The sequence below is a fragment of the Trachurus trachurus genome (assembly GCF_905171665.1).
Source record: "Trachurus trachurus genome assembly, chromosome: 11".
NCBI classification, from domain to species: Eukaryota; Metazoa; Chordata; class Actinopteri; order Carangiformes; family Carangidae; genus Trachurus; species Trachurus trachurus.
In genome coordinates, this window is record NC_139904.1 from 3,777,851 (window position 1) to 3,803,651 (window position 25,801).

Genomic DNA, 25,801 nt, shown 5'->3' on the forward strand with positions numbered 1-25,801 from the left:
CTACGGTGCTCAGACGTATGGTCGCTCTGAAGAAGGGAACATATGTTCAAATCAATAATGCAAAGAGTCTGCTCTCTCTCTCTCTCTCTCCTCCGGACAGCTGCCCAACGCTGCTAGCTGGTGCAAAAGCACAAAATATGCTCATAAATACCCACGACTACAAACTGCAATGGTCTGTCGTCACTGTCCTGGTGAGAAATTGTTGGACTGAATAAAAAAAATAGAACAAACTGTCTGTATGTTCAGTTCACTGAAAAAATATCATTGCCTTTGTGTCATTTAACACATTTCTTCATCCACATTACACTCTTTCACGTCGTTTTCATGCATCTGCAGAAATCATTTTGTAAAACAGAAGAGAAGAGCAAACAAAAAGTGTTTCTGTGTCTGTTCTGCTCTTGTTGTTGGCTGCAGTGAATTCAAACCCTTCTTAAACCACATCATTTTCTAAAACTATTCATTCAAGATATTTATAAAAAAAATAATAATAATGATATTCATAATAACTATTTTTTAATCATTTCATTCCAAACTTGACTTTATGACTCTAAAACCAGCTCCCCTGAGATGGCGAATGGTTTTCAAGGAGGGAAACTTAGCTATTCCTTTATCGGGAACACATCAGAATAAATTCGGATTAATGGAAGTTTCCTCTGGAATTATTTTGTAGGACATTAAAAAATCATTAAGATGCTTATCTGGAACATTATGAGGTTTTAAAATAAATAAATACATATATAAATAAGACAAAGTGGGTAGTTTTTAAATATAAGAAGGAACTGAAGATTTAAAGAGGACGATTAACTTTATGGGAAAAATGGTCTGAACTCAAAGTTTCTCTTACTAACTGGCTTTTTGTGGAACTTTTGACTCCATCACACAGTGAGACGGTGGTTGTCTGGTACTCATTTGATTTTTATACGTTTAACACTATGTATTCTGGAGGGTATAAATCTCATTAATGCTCCAGTTCCTTTTTTTCTTGTCGGAAACTATAAACATCACTTGACCACACACATTAATGCTCCATTAAGTTACCCCCTGGAAAACACACAACTCTCCCAATGTCACATTCAATTGTGGGTATAAAAAAATAAAAAAAAAGCATAAGAAACATACATATTATTGTAAAATGACTTACTTTAATACATTTGTTGTGACAGTATTTCTATTCAATTCAATTAAATTCAAGTTTATTTGTCACATATAATTACAAGTAATTACAGAAATTCTTATGTATCTTTTGGTCGCTGCATAAAAATACAAAAATATAAAATAAAATATTTAAAAGCAATAGAATAGAGAGGTAGTAGGTATTACCAGATGTAGTATAAAGTATGACTGAAGTAATGTAGAAAATACACTGTAAAGTTCTGCTACATTAAATTACTCCTGGAAAACACACAACTGCCCCAAAGTCACATTCAATTGTGGGTAAAAAACAAAAGCATAGACTGTATATAAAAGAGGTAAAAAGCAGAAGAAACGTGCGTGTTATTTATATAAAATTGCTTTATTTAATTAATTCGCTGTGACAGTTTGACTGAAGAAATATGGAAATACAAAGTTCGCACTATATTAGCCTACGTTTCTCTGCCCGTAAACACCAGAGAATCGATTTTTTTTTTTTTCGCGTGGTACGTGAACGCAACCAAATCCTTAACGGTCTTTTTCAGTGAGTGACGTCAGGATGCGAAGGTACAGCCCCAGCCAAGATGGCTGACAGCATCCCGTTAAATCCGGTGCGGAAGAGCTCGAGGAGAACCCCGTATTACAACTCCGCCAGACATTCAAGGTACGGAACCGGGCCGAAAAAACCGGAAAACAAAATATTTCGCCGTTTGTCGGACATGTTTGCCCCCCTTCTTCTCCCCTCCTTCCCGCCGCTGGAAAAGAGCCCGAGAACCAGCGGAGGCTTCATAACCCCGGCTGCCCTCGCTGGTTCCGGGGCTGTGTTCCATTCCGCTGTGTTCCATACTGCTATAGCAACGGGCCCGGGAACGAGCATAATGTTGCTAGCTGTTGTTAGCTCCTCCGCGTTTTCTCCGCTGACAGCTCCTTTCACCGACTTCCCCTGAAGCTAAAACCCCCGGGAAACGTCCACTGTACCCGGCGGGCTAGTCCGACAGAAGCAGCCGTAACCAGCTTCCCCAGTGTTGTTGCTGTAGGAGTAGTAGAGTAGGTTATATAGGAGTTAGCTTGCTTCATATCCCTGTTTGAGCAGTGCACTGGTATTTAACAGTCACATGACAGCTTCTCTCCTCTCTCTCTCTGTGTGTGTGTGTGTTGTGTTTGTGTTCCGCTGTGTAGACTGACTGACACACACCACTCAACAGTTTGTTTAATTTTTCAGACTGGACCAGGATGAGCTAGTAAAGCCCAACAGGTGAGGACTGGACAGGAAGTGAAGTGAAGTAGCCAGGCGCATGAACAACAGGTACTTTTAGCATCTCAGGCTGCTAATGCTGTTGAATCTGTGGAGCTAACGTTAGCCCATTAGCAGCTGCTGTGGTGGTGACGTAAACGTAAACAAACTTAAATATGACATGAGTGACAGTCAGCTGATCCTGGTGATGATGAAGCTCTGACCCACAGGAAAGTGAGAAACTGAGTGTGATTGTGCAGCTTTATCCAACTCACTGTTGTGTTGATGTTATATCTGCTGCTGCTGCACAGGGAAAAAGAAACACTACACATCATTATCTGCTAAGTGCAGAGTATTGACATGAAACAGGCTGTGGACTGAGGTCATTTCATCATCGGCCCCTGCACTACACTGCTGCTGATTGAGGTTTTGTTAAGTGCTTTAGTTTGTCTCCATCAGCTGGAGTCAGATAATGTGAGTGTGTAAGTGATGGGCTATTAATAGTAATGGTTATACGTTTATTCATGGGGTTGACGACTAGCTACTTAGCTAATACTGTACCATTTACAGCAATGTTAATCAATGTCCACTCCACGCTGTCCCTGTTGAAATAAACTAATAAAAGTAAAGTGAAATAAAAGCACACAATTAAAAAAAAACCCAAACAAACAGAAAACATATGTAAAATGTGCTCCAACACCTTTATGAAAGAAACATAATGCAGATTTTGGAGCTGTAAGTTCATCAGGCAGGTGTTTCCAGAGGTTTCCAGAAGCCCCGTCCCCTTTTAACCTCACCTCACCTTTTTATATATCAGCGACCATAATGTACGGCATGTGCAATTTACAGAGCAATTCATTCAGAGTCTGGAGTCTGGATTTAACAGCCTGAAGCAGGACTTTAATATACAAGTGTAAACAAAATCCATGCAAACGCTAATTAAGCTAATGGTTTTCATACAGCGCTGTCTGCTACAGTTGATTTTGTATAAAAGCAGCTGTTTTTCAGTTGCGATAATGTTTATTTCCATTCTATCATGATCACATTGAAGTGCAGAGTAGGGCTTTTTTTAATTTATTTTTTTTATTTAACCTTTATTTAACCAGATTAAGGACCCACTGAGTTCAAGACCTCTTTCACAAGGGTGCATGATTGATAACTATTGGTACAGATAATTATCGGCCAAAATACAGATTATAGTATATTTAGCCAAAATTGCCTTGTATTGATTTAGCTTGTTTTCCGTCCGTTTGTTGATTTGAAACAATGACAAATGTTGATTTTTGAAGAGTCATGACTGTTGTGTTGTTGTTTTTGTTGAGATTACAGCAGCGATGTCGTCGATTCTATTATCGTGTGAAGTCAGAGGCAGAGCCATAATGTTAAATCCATCTTTACTCACTACATCTTAGCCTTTCTTAAAGCAGAAGTAAGCGATCCGGTCGTTTTGGCTAATGCTGCGTTCCAGGCAGGCTTTTGAAACCGTAAATTACGGCTTCAAGTCACGACTTACGACTTTGTAGCGTTCCAGGCAAACCACTCGTGTTTTTCCGACCTGTTTTACCTGTGAAAGTCACTATAACGGCCACTCGTAACTTCTGACCCGTGAACTCGTACCAGATCGAACTGGTACCACTTTACAGGTCGGAAAAACACGAGTTACGGGCTGCCCTGAACGCACCATAACGTCTCGTCAGCCGTTGGAGTTAGCAGCCCCCGCCCTCGTCATGGATCTATTGGTCCTCGTCCCTACGTCACCACATTCAGGCGCATCCCTTGGCTGCACACACAGAGAGGACCACCCCTTCATGCCGTTCTCTCTCCTCATTGGATAAAACTTGTAGGATACAAGAAACGTTTTCTCCTCGGCTCAGAGCAGAGCAGAGTGACTGACAGACCCGTGTTTCAGACCAAACACTCTATGTAAGTGATTGCTGTGGGAAGATATAACTATTTAAGACTTATATTAACACAAAAATATCGCTTACTTCTGCTTTAATGTTATTGGTTATTGGTATCGGCATTGGTTATGAGAAGCAGATGGTATCGGTGGTCCTGGTCCTGGGTCTGGTTTTCTTCCTGGTCCTGGTAGAAACTTCACAGGAGGAGATTTTTTCCCTCTGTGACACAGTGAACAAAACAACAGTTGGCCGTTTATTCTTAAAACAAACCTTTTTACAAACCAGCCCACGTTTTCTCTCTGGATTAAGAGTTGAATTATTATGTAAGCAACAGCAGACGTGGGAGTTCCAAAGCAAGAAAACACTGGGGGCTATTAATGTACCTGCCTGGATGGATGGGCCGCGTCCAGCCGTTTGTAACAGGAAACATAAAGAAAAAAAACACAAAGAAAACAAAGAAAACAGGAATCAGAGGCTGTTTTTGGTGTTTTTTTTATTTAATTTAATCGTACGTTGGTTAGCGGTCGATTCACAGGGTTAGAACCAAATCCAACAAGTCAACATCTCTCAGTGTTTGCACAACACAGAGCTGCTTTTTAATGTTTAATGTGTGTAATCCTCTAACTCTGTAGTCTTTTTTTAAAACGTGCACTCACTCTGTTATAGATCTGGTACTTTTCTTTAGCTTTGATCTGTCTTGATGTTGTCGTCCGTTAAAAACCTTTCCCTCCCTCCTTCCCTCCCTCCTTCCCTCTCTCTTTCTGTCTTTCTATTTTCTGTCTACAACAACATTTCTTAAGGTTTATGTGGCAGAATTAAACCAACTCTTTTAGAGCAGCAGGAATAAAATAACTGTTGGGTCGACTCGAGGAGCAGAGCCAGGTTTTTTTTATTTTGGAGGTGGTCGTTAATCTGAAACAACACGGCTGTTTCTCTTCTCTTCTGTCGTGTCACATGGTTTGAACTCTGTAAAGTTAATCTGTAAAGTTGGAGCAACACGACCACCTGATACCTGACTGACGCTGTTACTGTTAACATCTGTGTTTATTTAGTTAAAACACAAGTTGTCTTTCTTACTGTACTGTTAGTAAACTGCCTGCAGTTCCTGGTGCTGCACATATTTACTCACCGTCGGTAAACGCTGTCCATGTTTTTCCTGCTTTTACCTGTTGCTCCTCTAATGTTTCATCACAAATAAAACTGACTGAAGCTTTTATAACAGCTTCCTGAATAAGACGCAGGATTTAATGCTCCAGATTTGGAATTAAAGGATTTTTATTTGGCCCCATATGCTCTTTAAAAAAAAAAAAATCTCAAAGGATTTTCAAAATAATTTCACTCTGAAAAGTGCAGACTGAATCCTTTTACATGCAAAGTTACAGAAAATAAAGATTTTGATTGTTTTTTTATTCAATGACCTCTGCAGGAAAATGATCATTTAACAGCGATTTGTCTTGGTGATTCATTCTGATTCAACTCCAGGTGTAAATTGTGATGGAGTTTAGGATTAAAATGAGGTCAAACTTTATTTCTTTATTAATTTGCATCCACACACAGTCACATGATGATGTTGTGAGATACTGGATCATAGAGGTGCAGCAGAGTCTGATCTGTGTCAGATAAACGTAACAGTTTATTACATCACATCTGAAAGTTAAGTGTGAAGTCAAGAGTGAGTTTATTTCGGCAATATTCAAACAATATGCAAACAAAATATGCAAAACAAATAAATAAGTTGCATACTTGAAAAAGTTTACAGTATAGCCGAGACTAAACACAAAACATTTGAAACATACATAAGCATATCCAAAATACCAAACAGTAAAAGTGACAAATATAAACTGAAAACAGAGTTAAGTCTAATTGGAGGTAAAATAAGATGCAGTTATGAATTTAAATTGTCCTCATGAAGTGTGATAAGTTCCAGATGGTTTTGCAGGTGCAACAGTAAGAAAAATTGGACTTTCCAAATTCAGTGTGAACAGAAGGAACCTGCAGTGTGAGCCAGTCCTTTGAGTGTGTGTGATAGAGACGACGTGTATTAAAACATAAGAGACCAGAGAGAGCTTTAAAAATAAATAAAATCCAATGCCTGTTAGATAATTAATTAATACATAATATAAATCATCTCCTTCCTCTCAGTTAACCTGTGTAAACCTATTATATTAAGTGCAACGATGCCCTTTATACCACCTACTATACCAACATTTACTTCATTCCTATATTTCATAAGGATTAAATCCTTATTTCTTTTCAAACAGTTTCAAACTTGGACGAACTTGCGAATGAAACACATTTTTTCCCCTCCCATCCTGATAACTGCACCGCCTCTGTCCTGGTTGTTGTAGGTCATTTCTGGCTTAATAACGAACCACAGTATCATCACCAACCATCATCATCATCATCATCATCTTTATCTCTCCTCCATCCTCTCGCTGAGCTGCTCGTGTCGATGGTCGATCTTAAGCTCTTAATCCTCCTGTTGCCAGTTTTTTCATACGTTGCTCGTTCTTCATACGTCCGTGTTTCTGTAGGTACGAGAGAGAGAGAGAAAGACGACTAATAATCCACAGTTTGACCGGTTTAGTTCAGGTTTTAGATTTTTTTTTTTTTTTTCTTGGTGTGAAATCCTCCCACCTCAAATTTATTCTCTGTTTTCCTTTTTAAAAGTTTAAATTCAGACTTTTATTTGTATTATCTTGTGAATTCTGATGTTTTTTTTTCCTTATAGCTTTCATGTGTTGTGTCTTCCCAGATACTCCCTAGAAGATGAGCTGTCCAACCTGGACGAGATGCCTCTGATGATGTCGGAGGAAGGCTTCGAGAACGACGAGAGCGACTACCAGACGCTGCCTCGGGCCCGAGCCAACCAGAGGCAGCGCGGCCTCGGCTGGTTCCTGTGTGGCGGCTGGAAGGTGCTGTGTGGCAGGTGAGTCCGACCACTGCCTCACCTTTTTGGCTTTTTGCCTTTTAATTATCACAGGGTTCCTACACAAGTATGGAAAGTATGGAAAAGTATGGAATTGGATTTGATACATTTACAGGTCTGGAAAAGTATGGAAAATAGAAAATATTGTATGGAAATACAGTATATTCATCTTAATTCTTATCTGGGTCTTATCTTATATAAGTTATTTGGGTTAATTATCTTGTATGCGCTATTATACCTAGCTACAGGGCCGTTGCTAGGAATTCTGGGCCCCCTGAAAGAATACTAAAGTGGGCCCCTGCCCCCTGACTTGTCCACTTTTTTTCTTAGACTACGTACTTATTATCATTTTTTATTTAGCCTACTTTGTTTTGATGCTAATGCAGCATTACTATGAGTATTAGTCAGGGTCTTATGCAGAATAATTCAGTCATACAAAGATTAGACTACTGGGGTTTTTTGTGGGCCCTACTGGGCGCTGGGCCCCTAGAATTATCATCACCTTTCTCCCCTATACAACGGCCCTGCCTAGCTACAATCTCCTGGAAATTATTTGGTGACATAATGGCATACAAATTCAGAATAATGAAATTTAATAAATAAAATAAAATACATTCCACAATTTATTTACATGATACACATCTAAATTAATCAAATGTCATTTTTTTTTACCGATAAGTCTGGAAATTGGGGTCTGGAAAAAGTATGGGATTTTGACATTTTGAATAGGAACCCTGTTATCAGGACAGTCGAGATTGACAGGACATGGCGAGGCAGAGAGAGGGGGAGTGACATGACACGGTGTTGTAATGACTTATGATGGTGATGAAAGAGGATTTAAAGGCATTAAGCTGGATATTTGTAGCCCAACAAAAACAAACTTTGCAACTATCTGTAACGTACAACAGAGTATCACAGTCGCACTGAATAAAGTCATTATGTTACAACAGTATGGTTGTAATTCTGCACGAAAAGTCACGAAAGTATAAGAATTAAGTCTTGATTTTAGGTTTTTTTTGACTCAGGTGTTGTTTCAGAGGGGAAACATCAAGTCTAGTTCACTGTTCTTCCAGTTTTATGCTTTTGTGCCTTTTTATATGTAAATTACATCATTATTTGGATGCAGCATAATTTCATTCTGGTGTGTATTTGTCTTGTGGACTGTGGACTTCACTATTGATTTTATAAACAAGGAGAAACTTCATCTTTTCACTCATTATCATCTAAAAATTATGTTTTTTTTTTCCTAAAATTGAACATTTTTAATTCTCAAATATTCATATTTTGTAATCTTGACTTTTTGTCTTGAAACATTACTTAAATTCTCAAAAATTGCGACTTTATTCTGGTATGCTGTCAGGTTTCCCTCAGTGTGGCTCTGATACTAATCACAGATCTCTACACAGGAAGTCAGTTCACGTTGTTATTGTAAAGTTTGCATTAACAACTAAGTGTAAAGATAACGATTCAGATTAAAGTTCACGTATCTGCTGCTTTTTAACCTTAAATAACTGACTCTGCTGCACAAAGTCAGTCCAGTCGTTGCACCTTTAACTGCTCTGAACTCAGAGTCGTCAGTGTTTAGTCATTCAGCTGCTGTGTGTGTGTATATAAGTGTGTGTATAGTGTGTATAAATGTGTGTGTGTGTGTAGTGTATCATGTCAGTGAGTGACGATCAGTTTGGCTTTCCAACGCACCGGTAGCTGTGCGTGAAGTGAGAAGAGAGGATAAAGAGTCGAGGGCATATTTTTGGGTCGAGTTCCTTGATGCGCACCATCAGTCCAAAAAGATTTTCAGGTCAAACAACAGAACACAACACGACGGCGGCTCGGCTCGGCTCGGTTTGGCTCAGTTTGGCTTGTTTTTTTTGTTTTTTTATCCTTCTAATGATTCATTCATTTAGTATTTCAGTTTTGTCCTCTAATAACAAAATAATAAAGAGTCACGTTTATTAAACAAACGTTTGTGCCCAAACATCGGAAACATTCAACGTTCACTGACGGAGGAATTTCATCGCCTGTTGTGCTGCTGTTACATGCTGCATATTGATCCCCCCCCCCTCCCTTCCTCCTCCTCCTCCTCTTCCTCCCCCTCTTCCCCCCCTCCCTCCCCCACTAATGAACAAATCGGATTTTTCACAGCTGACCAGTTTGATGCTTTCCAGTAATTTTATGTGTGCTTAGTGTGGGATTATAAAACACAAATAATTCACCACCGAATAAGCCCCCGACTGTTCAAATGCCATATTATTTGAATAGCATTCATTTGCTCAAATAATCGCTCTTATGAATCTGGAGCGGCAGGTGTGTGGCGGGTGTGTGGCGGGTGTGTGGCGGCGGCGCTCAGAGACGATGAGCGAGCAGCGGCGGCCGGCGCCAACACAAACACACAGTTTTAAAAAAGCAAAGTTGATTTATTTAGTTTTTATGTTTTGCCAACTTGCTTAAAAAGTGGAAAAGCCAAGTCGATCAGCATGACGGTATACACACACACACACACACACAGAGACACACACACACACACACACACACACGCACACACACACACACGGCTGGCTGTTTGCTTAAGATATCAGATATGGCAGATAAGCTCCAGTGTAGTCATTAGCAGGGTGATAGAAAGTCAAATAGTTTTTAAAAAGTAAATGTCAGTGTCTGATGAGGTCACACTCTGTAATAATATGTTTTTATAGGACGAGGCTCCGGCTGCTACGTGAGTTTGTTAAACGCTGCGATGATGATGATGACGACGTCCTCGACCTTTGTCTTATCTGGTTATTTATTACTAATGTCAGTAACGTTCATCATTTGTTTGTTGTACTTGTTTCTAACTGTTCGTCTGATTTAGGGGAAGTTACGATTACAGATTTTCTTGGTTCGATAATTGTCAGAGAAATAATCACTGTATTATCACAATTATTATGCATTAAAGGGATAGTTTAACATTGTGGCAAATTGTGCCCATTGAACAAAAAAAGGGCTCGCGCACATCCAGAAATGCAGCCAGGTGCTGAGTCCAAGGAAACGATAATCAAAAACAGAAAAGGACTCGCAACACTGTATAAGCTCCCCAAAGTACAAAAATTTATTAGAGGACTAAAAATGACAACGTTTCGAGCAGTGCGCTCTTCGTCAGGTCAATCAAGACAAATGCTTACAGGTGTTCATTAAGTAGATACACAGGATCCACCCATGGGCGTGGGTGAAACAGACAACACCAGGTCTGGCAATTAGTTGACGACAAGGTCAGTAAATACAGTGTGAAATAATATATAGACACATGTCGACCATTTTTTAAAAGAAATTAAGCAAACATATGCAAAATAATAAGAATCCAAAAGAGAAATAACTCAAGTAAACAAAAAACAAAACACACCTCATATCTATTCCCCCAAAGAGGAAAAAAGAAGAGGGAAATATATACACAGAAAGTTCCCTACTTCAATTAATACATCTTTATAATACATCAATTGTGTATTGTGCCCATTGCCATAATCCCTATAGTCATAGCAGTAGGTTTGTTACCTTTAATTGTCGGTGCAAGCTGTTTTTAGAACAGCGGAGCAGAGCCGTGAGCTGCTCAGAGCTACGCTACGGAGGCTCATTATGGGATTTCTTGGTTTCCCTCATCAAACTCATCAAATACACAATCCAACAACTCCACAACGCTCTGGTGGACAAGTTGTGACCTGCACATTCACCACGCTATGACAGGGTATCCGCGGGGTCTTGAAAAGTATTAAAAGGTGATAAATCAATTTTGGGAAAATTAAGACCCTTAAAAAGTATTAAAAAGTATTTTCACGACTTTATTAAGTCTTACATTTTCAAGGTACTACATAAAACATTGTAAAAGTGTGTGAATTTATTCATTTTATTAAAAACCAAAGATGAACTGGTACATAAAAAAGAAAAGAAGATTGTTGTTTTTGTTTTTTGAGTGGAGCAATGTCTTTTTGTTTTGTTTTTTGATAAACTTTGCCTTTGATTTATTATCCTTGCCTATTTTGAATTCTGTTGTATCATAGTGGTCTATAGTCTTTATCACAAACTAAAAGTGTTACGTTAAAAGTGTCACTGATGTAAATGGTTACAGCTTGAAGTGGCGGTGAGGTGTTGGAAAATATTGAGAAGGTCTTGAAAAAGTCTTAAAAAGGTATTAAAATTAACTTCAAGATTCCTATATACCCTGTATGAGATAATAACACAACGTTACCACACAGAGTTGTTTTAGAGGGAAATACAGAGACTGCTTGATGAAAAACTGTCCCTGAAGGCAACACGCATCAGCGGTTTTGCATGAATTTACCTCTAAAACAATGGCGTAATGTTGTTTCCTGTATTTTATATTCTAGGGGCTTGAAGATGTGAAATGCATTTGTTTTAATCATGTCACTGATTTAAAAAAATAGGAAATTTTCTATTTTATTAAGGTTTTTCTTTGTGATGAACGTAAAAGTTTTAAGAATGTGGACACGGCGCTTTAAGTAAAATGAAGGGTGCGTTTACATATTCACTTTGCACAGCCCATAATAGCCTCAAGCTGGCTGGAGTTGAGAAGTTTAAACAATGACTGAGCCGAGACAGAGAGAGACAGAAGCTCAGCTGAACTCCTGAAGCACACGACGACCGAGGATAAAGAAGATGGCTAAAAGGTTTCAACTCTCTGCTTCATCGTGTCATGAGTCCTCAGATCGTCCAGCTCACGGCCTCTCGTCACCTTTAACTCATGTTAACTCAACAGTTGTGCGGTGTAAAAGTGTGTTAATATTGTTATCTTGTCTCTCTCTCTCTCTCTCTTTCTCTCCTCCAGCTGCTGCGACTGCCTGATTCGCGTGTTTCGGAGGAAGAAGGAGCTGAAGGCTCGGACCGTCTGGCTCGGCTGCCCCGAGAAATGTGAAGAGAAGTTTCCTAAGAACGCCATCAAAAACCAGAAGTACAACGTCTTCACCTTCGTGCCTGGGGTGAGTCGACAACACACACACACACACACACACACACACACACACACACACACACACACACACACACACACACACACACCTGTCGGACTCGGTTAAAGAGGAACTCTGCAGGATTTTTACCTTAATTAAACAGCTGTGTTAAATAAATAACTAGTTGCAGGGAGAATGGAGCGTCTCTTGGCTGAAAACCAACCATGTAAGATCAGAGCCTCCGACCCGGTGTCCCAGCTCTCGTCTCCATGGCGACAACGCCACACAAATATATATATATATATATATATATATATATATATATATATATATATATATATATATATATATATATATGCATGTAAACGTTCTCATTAGGGCCAATGGCGTGAATTTGTGGAAATATTGTAGAGAGATTTCTGGAAAAAATATTTTTTTTTGGAAAAAAGTGGTAAGATTGATAAAAAGAATAAAATGAAACGTAAGATTTAAATAGTTAACCACAATGCTTCACAACGCTGAATTAATGAATTGGAAAGATTAGGAAACATTTATTGATTTTTGATTCATTCCCATTTTGTATTATTTTGTAGATTATTGTCAAAATACGGTTGAATATACACTCATATTGGCCATTTAACTATTCACTGAGATATTTCTATATTCTTACATAAGGGATTCCCTTCAGTGATTGGTCATTCCTCTAAATTTGGAAGTGACGTCATCTAAAATTCAGTTTACGGCAGCTCAAAGTCTTGTTGTAACTCAGCTCTGAGACTGACACTGCAGATTCAGTCCTACGCTTGATAACTAACTAACTTAAATAACTACATTTTTGTTGTTTCTAAGAAGCGTTAAAAAAAACGACTCCTGATCTTCGGCCTTTAAACGCAGCAGCAACACGTTCCCACTTTTATGAACCTTTTACAGCGTCTACAGTTCATCCTGTCGCCGGTTTTACAGGTGGACAACAGTGTGTAAAGCTCAGTATCGTCGTCGTTAACCATCCTGAAGGGTTTACACTGTGTGTGTGTGTGTGAGGGGGGATGGGGCGTTCAGGATCTATCACGTTTACTTATTAAAAAGAAGACGAAAAAGGAGAAGAACAGGCCCCCACCACCTTTTGGCCCCGGGCTGCACCATAAAATGTCAACTGTCTATATAGGAGACGTTAAGAAATCCTCGTGGACAGTGAACGCATCGCCTCCATTTCTCCACTTTTGAATTATTAAATACACACAAATTGAGTTTTAGCAGCATGTGTGTGAGAGAGAGAGAGAGAGTTTCCCTAAAGGTCAGAGGGTTCATTAAGCGTCGCGGGCGTCGTCCATCGATCCCGTTGTCTCTGATAATCTGTGACCACACACAGGACTCTCATTATTGCAAACATTATTCAAAATCTGACCTTAGATGATGAATACGGGAGCTTAAAGACTTCCTGTTGATGGATGACGGACCATTAGTGAAGACACAGGCGGCTTCGTGTCCGTGTCATCCATTCTTCTTTCATTATTTGGTGGTTTGTGTTTATTCTGCCAAGCGTGAAGTTTCCAGACGTGAAATCTGCACCTTGAACGCCACTTGAAGCATTTTTTTTTTTCCATTAGCTTAATGTAAAGTTACAGCAGCAGGAACAGGAACAGTGTGGATCTTATTCCACGTGTGACGGACAGTAACTCATCCTCCTGTCGTCCTCGTCTCACCTCTGCTGACACCTGTCCTCACCTGTCCTCACCTGTCTGAATCCCGGTCTCAATCAAGTTCAAGTTTATTTGGTAACCCTTAACTTTACAGGCCGCTAATTACGTGATAATGTCAAGATACAGCCAAGAAATAACTATTAATCGCGTAGTAACGTCAAGAAGTAGCCTAGAAATAACAATTAATTGCAGAATAATGTCAAGAAATAGCCTAGAAATAACAATTAATCGCATAATAATGTCAAGAAATGGCCTAAAAACACCAATTAATCGCATAATAATGTCAAGAAATAACAATAATCACATAATAATGTCAAGAAATAACAATTCATTGCATAGTAATATAAAAATAGCCAAGAAATAACAATTAATTGCGTAGTTATATAAAAATAGCCAAGAAATAACAATTAATTGTGTCATAATGTCTAGAAATAGCCTAGAAATAACGGTCAATTTCATAGTAATGTCATGTTTTTCATAAAAGTAAAAGATTACACATGATTTTCATGCTTTGGGAATTTTTTGGGAATGGTCAGAATTTCTCTCCACCAAGTCGTTGCAATTGACCGTTATATTTCTGGGCTATTTCTACACAATAGTTATTCCTTGGCGATATTTCACAACATTACTATGAAATTGACCATTATTTCTAGACATTATGACGCAATTTATTGTTATTTCTTGGCTATTTTGTTCACTTTCTTCCATCACATAATTAGCGGCCTGTTAATTAAAGGTTTATTTGTCACATATAATGAAGAGTAATTACAGTGAAATTCTTATGTACCTTTTGGTCGTTGCATAAAAATACAAAAATATTTAAAAGCAATAGAATAGAGGTCGTAGAAAGTTTTAATAAAATACAATAAACTAAGTGCAAATAACTAAAGAATAAAAAAAAGAAACAGAATTAATGGCAGCCGGTCTCATGAATGGATAATTGTTATTAATAGTACAATGGCAACCAAAAAATGAATATTAACTGTGCATGCATATACTGTATGTATGATGTGGTGGTGAATGTGTTTTAAAAATGAAAAACCAATATTTCCGTTCTCCTCAGGTTCTCTACCAACAGTTCAAGTTCTTTCTCAACCTCTACTTCCTGGTCGTGGCCTGTTCCCAGTTTGTGCCGTCGCTGAAGATCGGATATTTGTACACGTACTGGGCTCCACTGGTAAATAATACATTATGACATTATAATAATAAACAAAATATGTAGATTTATACATCAGGAATATTATTTTGTATTCAAAGTGCTGCTAAGAGGAAAGAAAGAGGTTAAACCCAGAGATACGATGGGTTTATTGTTACCGTACTTATTAGGATTTAGATTATAACTTTTTTGTATTTAAAAGAGTTTTGTTTTTAAGGAAGTTGTTATTTCCACGATCCTAAATTCAGGAATGAATATTTAGATTATTATTTCAGTGTATTCTAATGGATTCAGTGTTAAAATGTGTTTTGTATCTTTGCAGAGTGAATTTCTTTGGGTTTGCGACGTCACATTCAGCTCTGAGAGTCTGTGATCAGAGAGTTTTTAAGATTTTTACACACTATTTGACACCTAATGAACTAAACAACAATTAATCTGAAAACTGAGAAAATAACCAAAAGATTAATTGATATTAAGGGGAAAAAAAGCCGATAAATAAATAAATAAATAAATAAATCATCATCATGTTAACACACGTTTCATCAACTGAAGTTAAACTGTTATGAATTGGTTTTGTGTTGCACTAATTATGAAGCTGTTCATTTTCTATAACAACAGGAACACAGTGGATGTTTTACAGGAACGATGGATTTCTTTTCATTATTTGCTCTCTCTCTCTGCTAAAATGGTTAAAACATATACATTCATTAAAGCAGAAGTAAGCGATATTTTTGTGTTAATATAAGTCTTAAATAGTTATATCTTCCGACAGCAATCACTTATATAGAGTGTTTGGACTGAAACACGGGTCTCTCAGTCACTCTGCTCTGCTCTGAGCCGAGGAGAAAACTTTTCTCGTATCCTACAAGTTTTATCCAATGAGGAGAGAGAACGGCATGCAGGGCTGTGTGTGCAGCCAATGGATGCGCCTGAATGTGGTGACGTAGGGACGAGGACCAATAGATCCATGACGAGGGCGGGGGCTGCTAACTCCGTCGGCTGACAAGACGTTATGGTGCGTTCAAGACAACCCGTAACTCGTGTTTTTCCGACCTGTGAAGTGGTACCAGTTCGATCTGGTACGAGTTCACGGGTCAGAAGTTACGAGTGGCCGTTATAGTGACTTTCACAGGTAAAACAGGTCGGAAAAACACGAGTGGGTTGCCTGGAACGCTACAAAGTCGTAAGTTGTGACTTGAAGCTGTAATTTACGGTTTCAAAAGCCTGCCTGGAACGCAGCATTAGCCAAAACGACCGGATCGCTCACTTCTGCTTTAATTCTCAATCATGTTCAGATTCAGTCCAGACACAGAAATGACAGTGTCAGTTTTGTTTTGGTGTCTCTTTAACCCACATCCACTGTGTTCCAGTTTTATTTCTGTTATTTATATTTAACAGACGGTGTGCTGCTGCTGCGTGTGTGTTTGTTATTTAAATGTTGACGTGTGTGTGTGTGTGTGTGTGTGGTCACTCAGGGGTTCGTGTTAGCCGTCACCATGGTGCGAGAGGCCGTGGACGAGGTGAGACGTTACCAACGCGACAAAGAGATGAACTCACAACTCTACAGCAAGCTCACAGTCAGAGGTGAGTGTGTGTGTGTGTGTGTGTGTGTGTGTGTACGTGTGTGTGTGTGTTGATGTTATGTGAACAGATCTTTCAGCGCTGCACCGACCGACACTTGAAACTCGAGTCGTTTTCTTCTCATTGATTTTCTCCGTCTCTTCTTCAGACTCTATGATCTAAGCTTTGTTGAATGTGTGGTGAAATCCCCCAGTGTGGTATTTGTGACCATGGGGCTGAGGACGAGTGTGTGAGTGTGTGTGTGTGAGGTGTTAGCGGATATCGAGGCGGTCGGTCTAATTGAGAGTGACCCTCTGTGCCGTTGTTTTTAGTCTGAGCCCGAGGCCAGAGATGAAAACAGAGGAGTGTTACATTATCACACCAGAGGTCATCAATCTGAGAGACGAAGAGCAAACAGCAAAAAAAAAAAGATCTGAAGAGTCAGCGCCATTTTTCTAAAGCAGGAAATCAGCACCTCCATGATGATGATGGTTATTATTATTGTCTGTCCTCACCTTTGTCTCTCTCCGTCCTGTTTCTGTGTCTTCAGGTAAAATTCAAGTGAAGAGTTCGGACATTCAGGTCGGAGACATGATCATCGTGGAGAAGGTAAAACCCTCCTCTTCCTCACGGATGAAGGTCTTTATTTAAGTGTCAACAGAAAACTTTCCCCTCTCGCTTCCAAAGAAGAAAATATGATGTTTCAGTGCCGATGTTCACAGCAACAAACTACTGTAAGAAGCTCAGTTTGAACCTTGAAGGGATAGTTCAACATTTTGGCAAATTGGCCATTTTTTTCACCTTTAATTGTCAGTGCAAGCTATTTTTAGAACGGCGGAGCAGAGCCGTGAGCTGCTCAGAGCTACGCTACGGAGGCTCATGGGATTTCTTGGTTTCCCTCATCAAACTCATCAAATACACAATCCAACAACTCCACAACGCTCTGGTGGACAAGTTGTGACCTGCACATTCACCACGCTATGAGATAATAACACAACGTTACCACACAGAGTTGTTTTAGAGGGAAATACAGAGACTGCTTGATGAAAAACTGTCCCTGAAGGCAACGTGCATCAGCGGTTTTACATGAATTTCCCTCTAAAACAACTCTGTGTGGTAACGTTGTGTTATTATCTCATAGCGTGGTGAATGTGCAGGTCACAACTTGTCCACCAGAGCGTTGTGGAGTTGTTGGATTGTGTATTTGATGAGTTTGATGAGGAAACCAAGAAATCCCATAATGAGCCTCCGTAGCGTAGCTCTGAGCAGCTCACAACTCTGCTCCACCGTTCTAAAAATAGCTTGCACCGACAATTAAAGGTCATGAACCTACTGCTATGACTATAGGGATTATGGCAATGGACCAGTTTGCCAAAATGTTGAACTATCCCTTTAAGGTTTACTTTGTGCTGATTGGGCATTGGTCAAAGCGTGATGTGACGCCAAGAGAAAACCCCGAAATAGGCGGCATTTTTAAAACCCAGCGTTATAAAAATAAGCATCTACACGGCCAGAAAAAAAGAGAATAAGTCAGTAAGGCCAGACCTAATGCAATATTTGAAGAAGACAAGATGGCTGCCAAGGAGAGAGAGTGTGTTCTCATGCTGTTTGCAAGGCCCCACACCAAGTTTGTTGCAAGCAAACTATACAATTAAAGCGTGAAAACACTTGAAACAAACAAAACTCCTGGTTGTATTAATGAATTTTAAGTTTAGTTACTGACTGATCCTGAGGGTAGCCTATCAGACAGTCGGATCTCTGTGGAGTTGACTTCAGAGTTTCCTTCCACAGCTTCTCTGGTTTGTCGTCTCTGCCTTGGAGCGACCGATATAAATCACCAGGAGCCAGAAAAAGCTCCTCTGTGTCATAAATTGAGGCTTCAGTTTGTCTGTGATATTATTTTGTCACTTTGAATATGACGCAGAGAGTCTGGGATTTATGACCTTCATCTACATCATCAGCCAAGCGTCATTAAAACACCAAATATGCATCTAAAGCAGCACGTTTTCATAAATCTGGACGAGGAGGCTCCTGTTTTTAAACTTTAACGTCCGTGTGCATTACTGGTATTAAAGTGTTGCTGCGACGGCACGGCGCTCATTTTAATGTGAGTTACTCAGCACAAACGGCTGCAATGCAGAATCTTTAATTCACCAGCTCATATCAAGAATTTAAAGGGATACGCCAACATTTTTTTTCACGTGTCTTGCCTCACTCCCGAGTCCATGACCAGCAGATAGACACCATCCTTTCGACTGTGCGTGCAGTAACAAGGGAGATAGAGCCGTATCGCCCGTAACTAGCTTAGCTCAAACGCTGGAAGTGTATGGGTAGTGTTAGCCTGCCTCCACCTAAAGTCATCAGAGAAACTCTTCAGCAACTCTAAATGGAAACCGGCGGGCCGATCTTCGTCTCAGAGCTGACAAAACTCTCGGTAAGGCATCTTGAGCGGTCAAATGCCGGTAACGGGACGAGATCGGTCAAAACGGAGGGTTCAAGCAAAGACGGTTTATTTTGGTTCAAGCTAGCTACATCGAGGGTAGGTTAGCTTCCTGTTTCAAAGTAAAAGCACAAATTCTATCGTCATGGTTTTCTGTATGTAAAGGGCAACAGGTGTTTTATTTTGTGAAAGTAACCGGAAGTGCGTTGGTCACAACGGCTAGCTTGAGTAGCGCCGAATTCGTCCAAACAAAATTGTAAACAGCTGGTATTTAGACAAATTAACGACACACTGCTGATCTAAACGGCTACTTTCTCGCCTAAACATGTTTGAAATGTTGATAAAGTGATATATTTACAGAGTTTAGAGCTAAAATTTCGGCTCGGGTAGGAGGCAGGCTAACACTACCTATACACTTCCAGTGTTTGAGCTAAGCTAATTACGGGCGATACGGCTCTATCTCCCTTGTTACTGCACGCACAGTCGAAAGGATGGTGTCTATCTGCTGGTCATGGACTCGGGAGTGAGGCAAGACACTAAAAGAAAAATGTTGCCGTATCCCTTTAACTTTGAACTTGTTCTTTTTGCAAAAGTTGAAGCTGAATTTTGCTGTTTTGATTTTATGCTTCGTGTATTTCATCATGATTCATGACGCATGGTGACAGAAGGTCACAGCTGAGTTTTAACCGACAGTGTCGAGTGTTGAACAGTTCAGGTTTTGATGCTCTCACCTGTTCAGCTCTGCAGACCTGAAGCCAAACTGCTGCTGCTGCTGCTGCTGCTGCTGCTGCTGCTGCTGCTGCTGCAAGTTAAATTTCCATTAGTGCATTAGTGACAGACTTTAAAAATCTGATTCTCCTTCACCCTCTGGTCAAGGTATATTGACCTTGTTTAATTATTCAGGAAGATTCACTGGGCTTTAGCCACAGTGCTCAATAACACTCACACCCATTTGCACTCTTTTTATTTTTTCTATCTCTCTTTCTTTCTTTCTCTCTTTCTTTCTTTCTCTCTGTGCAGAACCAGAGGATTCCTGCAGACATGATTTTCCTGAGGACGTCAGAGAAAACCGGTGAGCAGGAATAAGTGTCTGTATGACTCAATGTGCAGCTTTATTTAAGGATAAATCCAGTAGATATGAGAATAAACAGCGAGCGGAACCGGATACCTGTAGGAAAAGGTTCATAAAATGCTGTGGGAGGTGTTTTTCTTTCTACTATTTCTATTATAAGACGCCCTAGCGCCACTGAAACAACACTTACTGTCCTCACTAAAACCTTTATAAAACCTATATGCTTTGTGATATTCTCATCTACTTTGGTGCAGTTGTAGTCGAGGAGCTGCAGGATGCATTCAGTGGCATCTCTAGTGTTGTAGTAAAACAAAACCACATCTTCAAGGTCTTGGTCTGGACTCTGTCTCAGTCAAGCTCATTATCGATTAATCTGTCGATCATTTAAACAATAAATCGATTAGTTGTTTGCTCAATAAAATGTAAAAAAAATATTGAAAAATATCAATCAGTGTTTCCCAAACCACAAGACGACGTCCTCAGAGGTCTAGTTTTGTCCACAAACCAAAGAGAGACTCAGTTTATTGTCATAAAGGAACAAATAAACCAGAAATATTCACATTTAAGAAGCTGAAATCAGAGAATTTTGACTTTTTTTCTTAAAAAAACGACTCAAACCGATTATTAGATTATCACGATTAATTTAATAATCAATTATTGTGCGATTAATCGATTAATTGTTGCAGCTCTAAGCAAAAGCACTATTTGATAATCACCAGGAACGATTCGACCATTATTCATGGTAGCCACCTTCAGCACGTCAGTTTAAATCAATGTTCGTCGTTGTTTTAGAGGTAAATTCATGCAAAACCGCTGATGCACGTTGCCTTCAGGGACAGTTTTTCATCAAGCAGTCTCTGTATTTACCTCTAAAACAACTCTGTCTGGTAACGTTGTGTTATTATCTCATAGCGTGGTGAATGTGCAGGTCACAACTTGTCCACCAGAGCGTTGTGGAGTTGTTGGATTGTGTATTTGATGAGTTTGATGAGGGGAAACCAAGAAATCCCATAATGAGCCTCCTCTGTAGCGTAGCTCTGAGCAGCTCACGGCTCTGCTCCGCCGTTCTAAAAATAGCTTGCACTGACAATTAAAGGTAACGAACCTACTGCTATGACTATAGGGATTATGGCAATGGGCCGATTTGCCAAAATGTTGAATTATCCCTTTAAATATGGTTTAGATTTTACATCAAATCATCTTTTCTTTTTAAGCTGAGGAGGAATAATGTGAATATCAAGACTCATGATTATTATGAGGACTTATTCTCTGAGGTCTTGACTCTCCATTGAGACCAAGATGAAGCAGATTGATCTGATAATTATGGAGCTATAGTTGATTTATTTTGGGATGTAGGTTTGTTTAAACCGGTTCAACAGCAGCTGAACTCTCCGTGTCACTTCACTTAAACCGAGTCGAGATCGTTTGGTGTTGAGAAATGTGACTTTTCCCTCGCGCGCGTCTTCCTTCCTCCCGTCCTTTTTACCGACATCGTCCGATGATTCATATGATTTATGTCACATTGTTCAAATGACTGATGATGTAAAGTGTAAAAAAAAAAAAATCCCAATTAATCAATGAGCTGCTTTCTGCGCTGGATCGCGGCTCCTCTTTTTCTTCCAGGAGGGAAGGAACGTCCGCGAGGAAGGAAATGTGTCTGAGGACATCGTTTCCATCAATCTCTGATGTGTCAATATGTTTGGCAGAGATTTGTTGACGTCTTTATGCCTTTAAAACACACACACACACACACACACACACACACACACACACACACACACACACACACACACACACACACACACACACACACACACACACACACACACACACACACACACACACACACAGAGAGAGAATGAATCATCCTCCTTGGTGTTAATGTTTTCCCTCGGGGACGGTTTACAGCCGCCCTTTAGCCCCTCTGCTCTCATCCATCAGCTTCATCTCTAATATCGCCTCCCATCGATCGGCGGCCGGCGAGGTCACGGCTGCTCAGCGTTTATCTATGAATGAATGAATGAATGAATGAATGAATGAATGAATGAATGTATTTTATTTTCGAACATGTATAAAAATAAAAATAAAAGAAATTGTATGTAACTATTGTACATACAATAGATAGAAAAAAAGAGAAAAAAAAACCAAACAAAATATTAAAATAAAGAGCTAAGACATAACAAAACACCGCACATTGTTCGAAAAAGGAAGTGGGAAGAAGTACAATACTTATTTTAATTTCCCACCCCTTTTATCTGCTCTTTGGTTTGCAACTATACATCCTAACTACAGTACATAATAGACCTATATATAAGTATATACCATGTGTAACCTTAATAAATATCTATATAAATATATAATTACAAAATTAAATATATACTACATCATTATCCATATAAGTATATAATTACAAAAATATATTCTATATAAATATCTATATAACCAAAATAAATACATACTACATACATATCATCATTAATATAAATATAAATATATAAGCTATCTCCATAACTAAATCTTTACCCTCTATACCATATACTAAGTTAGTTACAATATATCAATCAACGCTATTCTACAGTTTATATAAATTTAACCCTTATCATCCTCTATTAACATGCTTCCTCTTCCATATACTTGTGTAAAAGAAATGTTTTGTACCTTTTTTTAAACAGATTTATATTTGCACTTTGTTTTATTTCTGTCCCCAGACTGTTCCACAAATTCACTCCACAGCTCGAGACGCACATACTTTTCATGTTTGTTCGGACTTTCGGTTTCTTAAAATTTAGTTCTCCCCTTAGATTATAACCCCCTTCCCTTTCATTAAACATGTCTTGTATATTTTTGGGCAGTAGGTTATTTCTTGCTTTGTACATTATTTGCGCCGTTCTAAATTTGACCAAATCCATGAATTTCAACATATGTGATTTTATGACCTATCGGATTTTATGACCTATCGGACCTCGTCGTGTTAATGCACTCGATGCACTTTGACACACGCTGCTTTATTATATTAACATGACGATAAAACATAACAACACTGTGTGTGAATGTGCTCTGGATGCGACGGGTCAAACTTTTAAAAATCTGTTTTGTGTTTCCATAGATGTAATAAAAATGTTTAATCCTTTTTAATATTTCATTGAATTACTTAATGAAATTATGCAAATTCATTAGTTGTCTGAGTGATGTAATGATAGAAGCAGCTTAGACGTGACTAATTAACAATAAAAATCTCTAATTAACTCAAACGTTTTGCTGTTGGAGCCTCAGTCTGGTCCCAGCTGTAGCTCACAGAGCTAAACGGAAACTATGGACTATAAATGAATGTGTTTTAGTGTTTATAGTATGTAGTTCATAAACACAGTTAAAAATGTTTTACTCACCATTGATAAGCACTGACTGTATTTATAAACTACATACAGTACTAATGAGTATTCATGCGTTTTTAAGGTAAAAGGGGTAGGGGTATATAAGCTTTGGCTTCAACCTACACCCTTTCGGTTATATAAGCTTGATATATACCGAAATAAATAAATTCATTCATTCATTAATGCGTAAAGTAACGGAAGCCTGAGGTATTAACCTGAAAATCTAAATGTATATTAAAGGGATAGTTCACCCAAAATTCAAATTTCTAAGGGCTGGGAGAAGTTTCAGAGTCCTCCGTGGCTTCTCTGAGTTACAGCGGGCTCCGTGCAGCACTGCATGTCCATATGACGGTTGAGAACGGACGGAGCTCACTTTTCTTCGTCCAAAAAGACACACCAAAAAACATCCAAATACCTCCATAGTGCTCGTCTGTAATGTCCCTCTTGTATTGAAGCCCCGACATGAGAAATTGTTCCGAAAAAAATTAAATAAGTCTATATTTTAAGCTTGTTTGTAGCGGAAGCTCCCAGTGTTGCTCTGCCGGAATCTAGCGCGATTTGTGGAGCCGTGAACTGGGTGTCAGTGCAAATCACGCGAGATTTGCACGGACACAGGAAGAGCAGTGCTGGGAGCTTCCGCTACAAACAAGCTTAAAATATAGACTTATTTAATTTTTTTCGGAACAATTTCTCATGTCGGGGCTTCAATACAAGAGGGACATTACAGACGAGCAGTATGGAGGTATTTCAAAGGAGGTTAAATCGAAAGCAACTGGACTTAATTATTTGTCTAGGAAGACGTTTCACCTCTCATCCAAGAGGCTTCATCAGTTCATGTAGCATCTGATGAACTGAACTGATGAAGCCTCTTGGATGAGAGGTGAAACGTCTTCCTAGACAAATAATTAAGTCCAGTTGCTTTCGATTTAACCTCCTTTGAAATACTATGACCTGGACAAATGAGAATATGCACAGGCTCATTTATGGAGGTATTTGGATGTTTTTTGGTGTGTCTTTTTGGACGAAGAAAAGTGAGCTCCGTTCTCAACCGTCATATGGACATGCAGTGCTGCACGGAGCCCCGCTGTAACTCAGAGAAGGAACGGAGGACTCTGAAACTTCTCCCAGCCCTTAGTCCACATGAGGGGGAGTAGATAGATAATGAGTGAAATTTGAATTTTGGGTGAACTATCCTTTTAAGTTAACATTTTGTTTTTATTGTATTACAAGTTAATGTCTATTTTCTAAGTTTTATGTTGGTGAACACTTTTATTTTGGTGAATTTGGTGATTTTGCTTGTCTGAAGAGCCTGGTGACGCGAGGCTATAAGGTATTAACCTGAAAATCTAAATGTATATTAAATTATTTACGTGCAGCTGCGATCAGCGAGGCCTCGGTCGATGATGTCACAGTGTCAGAGTCTGATCTCCGTGTCCTGTCTTGTTTCCTGTCTCCGTCTCCGTCTCTAGGAGCCTGTTTCATCAGGACCGACCAGCTGGACGGAGAAACAGACTGGAAACTGAAAGTTGCAGTTGGCTGCACGCAGCGGCTTCCAGCAGTCGGGGTACGTACTGTACCTGTGTGTGTGCGTGTGTGTGTGTCCGTCTAGATCCATTACAAGTTAATCTGAATCTCTGGTAACACACACAGAAACACACACACACACACGGTGCCCTGCCATCAGTTAAAAGCATTGGTCACATTAGACATTAGAGTCGTCCGAGCTGCGATGGAAACTGAATCAGCGGTGACGGACGGCGGCAGCTTCCTGTCGCTGCGGGCGACGACACTCAACACTGTCGATTTAAACTGATTTGATGGCGTTTGTTTTGTTTTGTTGCCACTTAATGTGATCAGAGAATTAAAGTTTCAACAAGTCGTGTCTGATGAAAGAGCCGCTGATCACTGATCACTGGTCAGGTTTCAACGAACCTGAAAGAAAAAAAAAACCCAGAGCTATCTTTGGTTTTAGTTGGATTTGACCTTGTTACCGGGTTATTAATAAGTTTAAGCTTTTTTTATTTCTATCAGAATGAATCGCAACAAACCACGAAACCCCAAATTAACATCAGTTATCATTACTGAGTTAGTTAAAACCAAGGGGGCAGTTGTCGGTCTGAGAAGTGAAGCTCACTTCCGCGTTCAAAAAGCTGCAATCCCCTCGGCTGTCGCTGGGGGCTGGCTCCAGAAGGGAGCAACTCCAATTAAGCCCCATGTTAAAATAGCCGATTTTACAGCTTAAAAAAACATATTTACAGCCTGGTACATTTTATTTTTTTGGTCTCAATCGATAGTTTCTACCCCCGCACACACTCTGAGGGGGGTGAATTTTTTTTAAACTCTACCGTTTTACTATTATTAGGGTTAAAGTTC

At 39.4% G+C, this 25,801-nt stretch overlaps 1 protein-coding gene across 4 annotated transcripts in view; it reads left to right on the forward strand.

Moving 5' to 3' along the window:
• The first annotated feature begins 1,703 nt into the window (after nucleotides 1-1,703).
• Nucleotides 1,704-25,801, forward strand: part of atp9b (ATPase phospholipid transporting 9B) — a 73,686-nt gene continuing 49,588 nt past the window's right edge. Inside the window, exons 1-9 of one of the 4 annotated variants that reach the window (XM_083982134.1) lie at nucleotides 1,749-1,795; nucleotides 2,354-2,437; nucleotides 7,022-7,195; nucleotides 12,009-12,159; nucleotides 14,893-15,006; nucleotides 16,461-16,569; nucleotides 17,096-17,154; nucleotides 20,006-20,057; nucleotides 24,898-24,992. In XM_083982134.1, the coding sequence (XP_083838260.1) occupies nucleotides 2,427-2,437; nucleotides 7,022-7,195; nucleotides 12,009-12,159; nucleotides 14,893-15,006; nucleotides 16,461-16,569; nucleotides 17,096-17,154; nucleotides 20,006-20,057; nucleotides 24,898-24,992 (765 nt within the window). In that variant the 5' untranslated portion in view covers nucleotides 1,749-1,795; nucleotides 2,354-2,426. Of the gene's footprint in view, nucleotides 1,796-2,282; nucleotides 2,438-7,021; nucleotides 7,196-12,008; nucleotides 12,160-14,892; nucleotides 15,007-16,460; nucleotides 16,570-17,095; nucleotides 17,155-20,005; nucleotides 20,058-24,897; nucleotides 24,993-25,801 lie in introns of those variants that run through there. The other 3 variants (XM_083982136.1, XM_083982133.1, XM_083982135.1) reach the window with 3 other exon arrangements.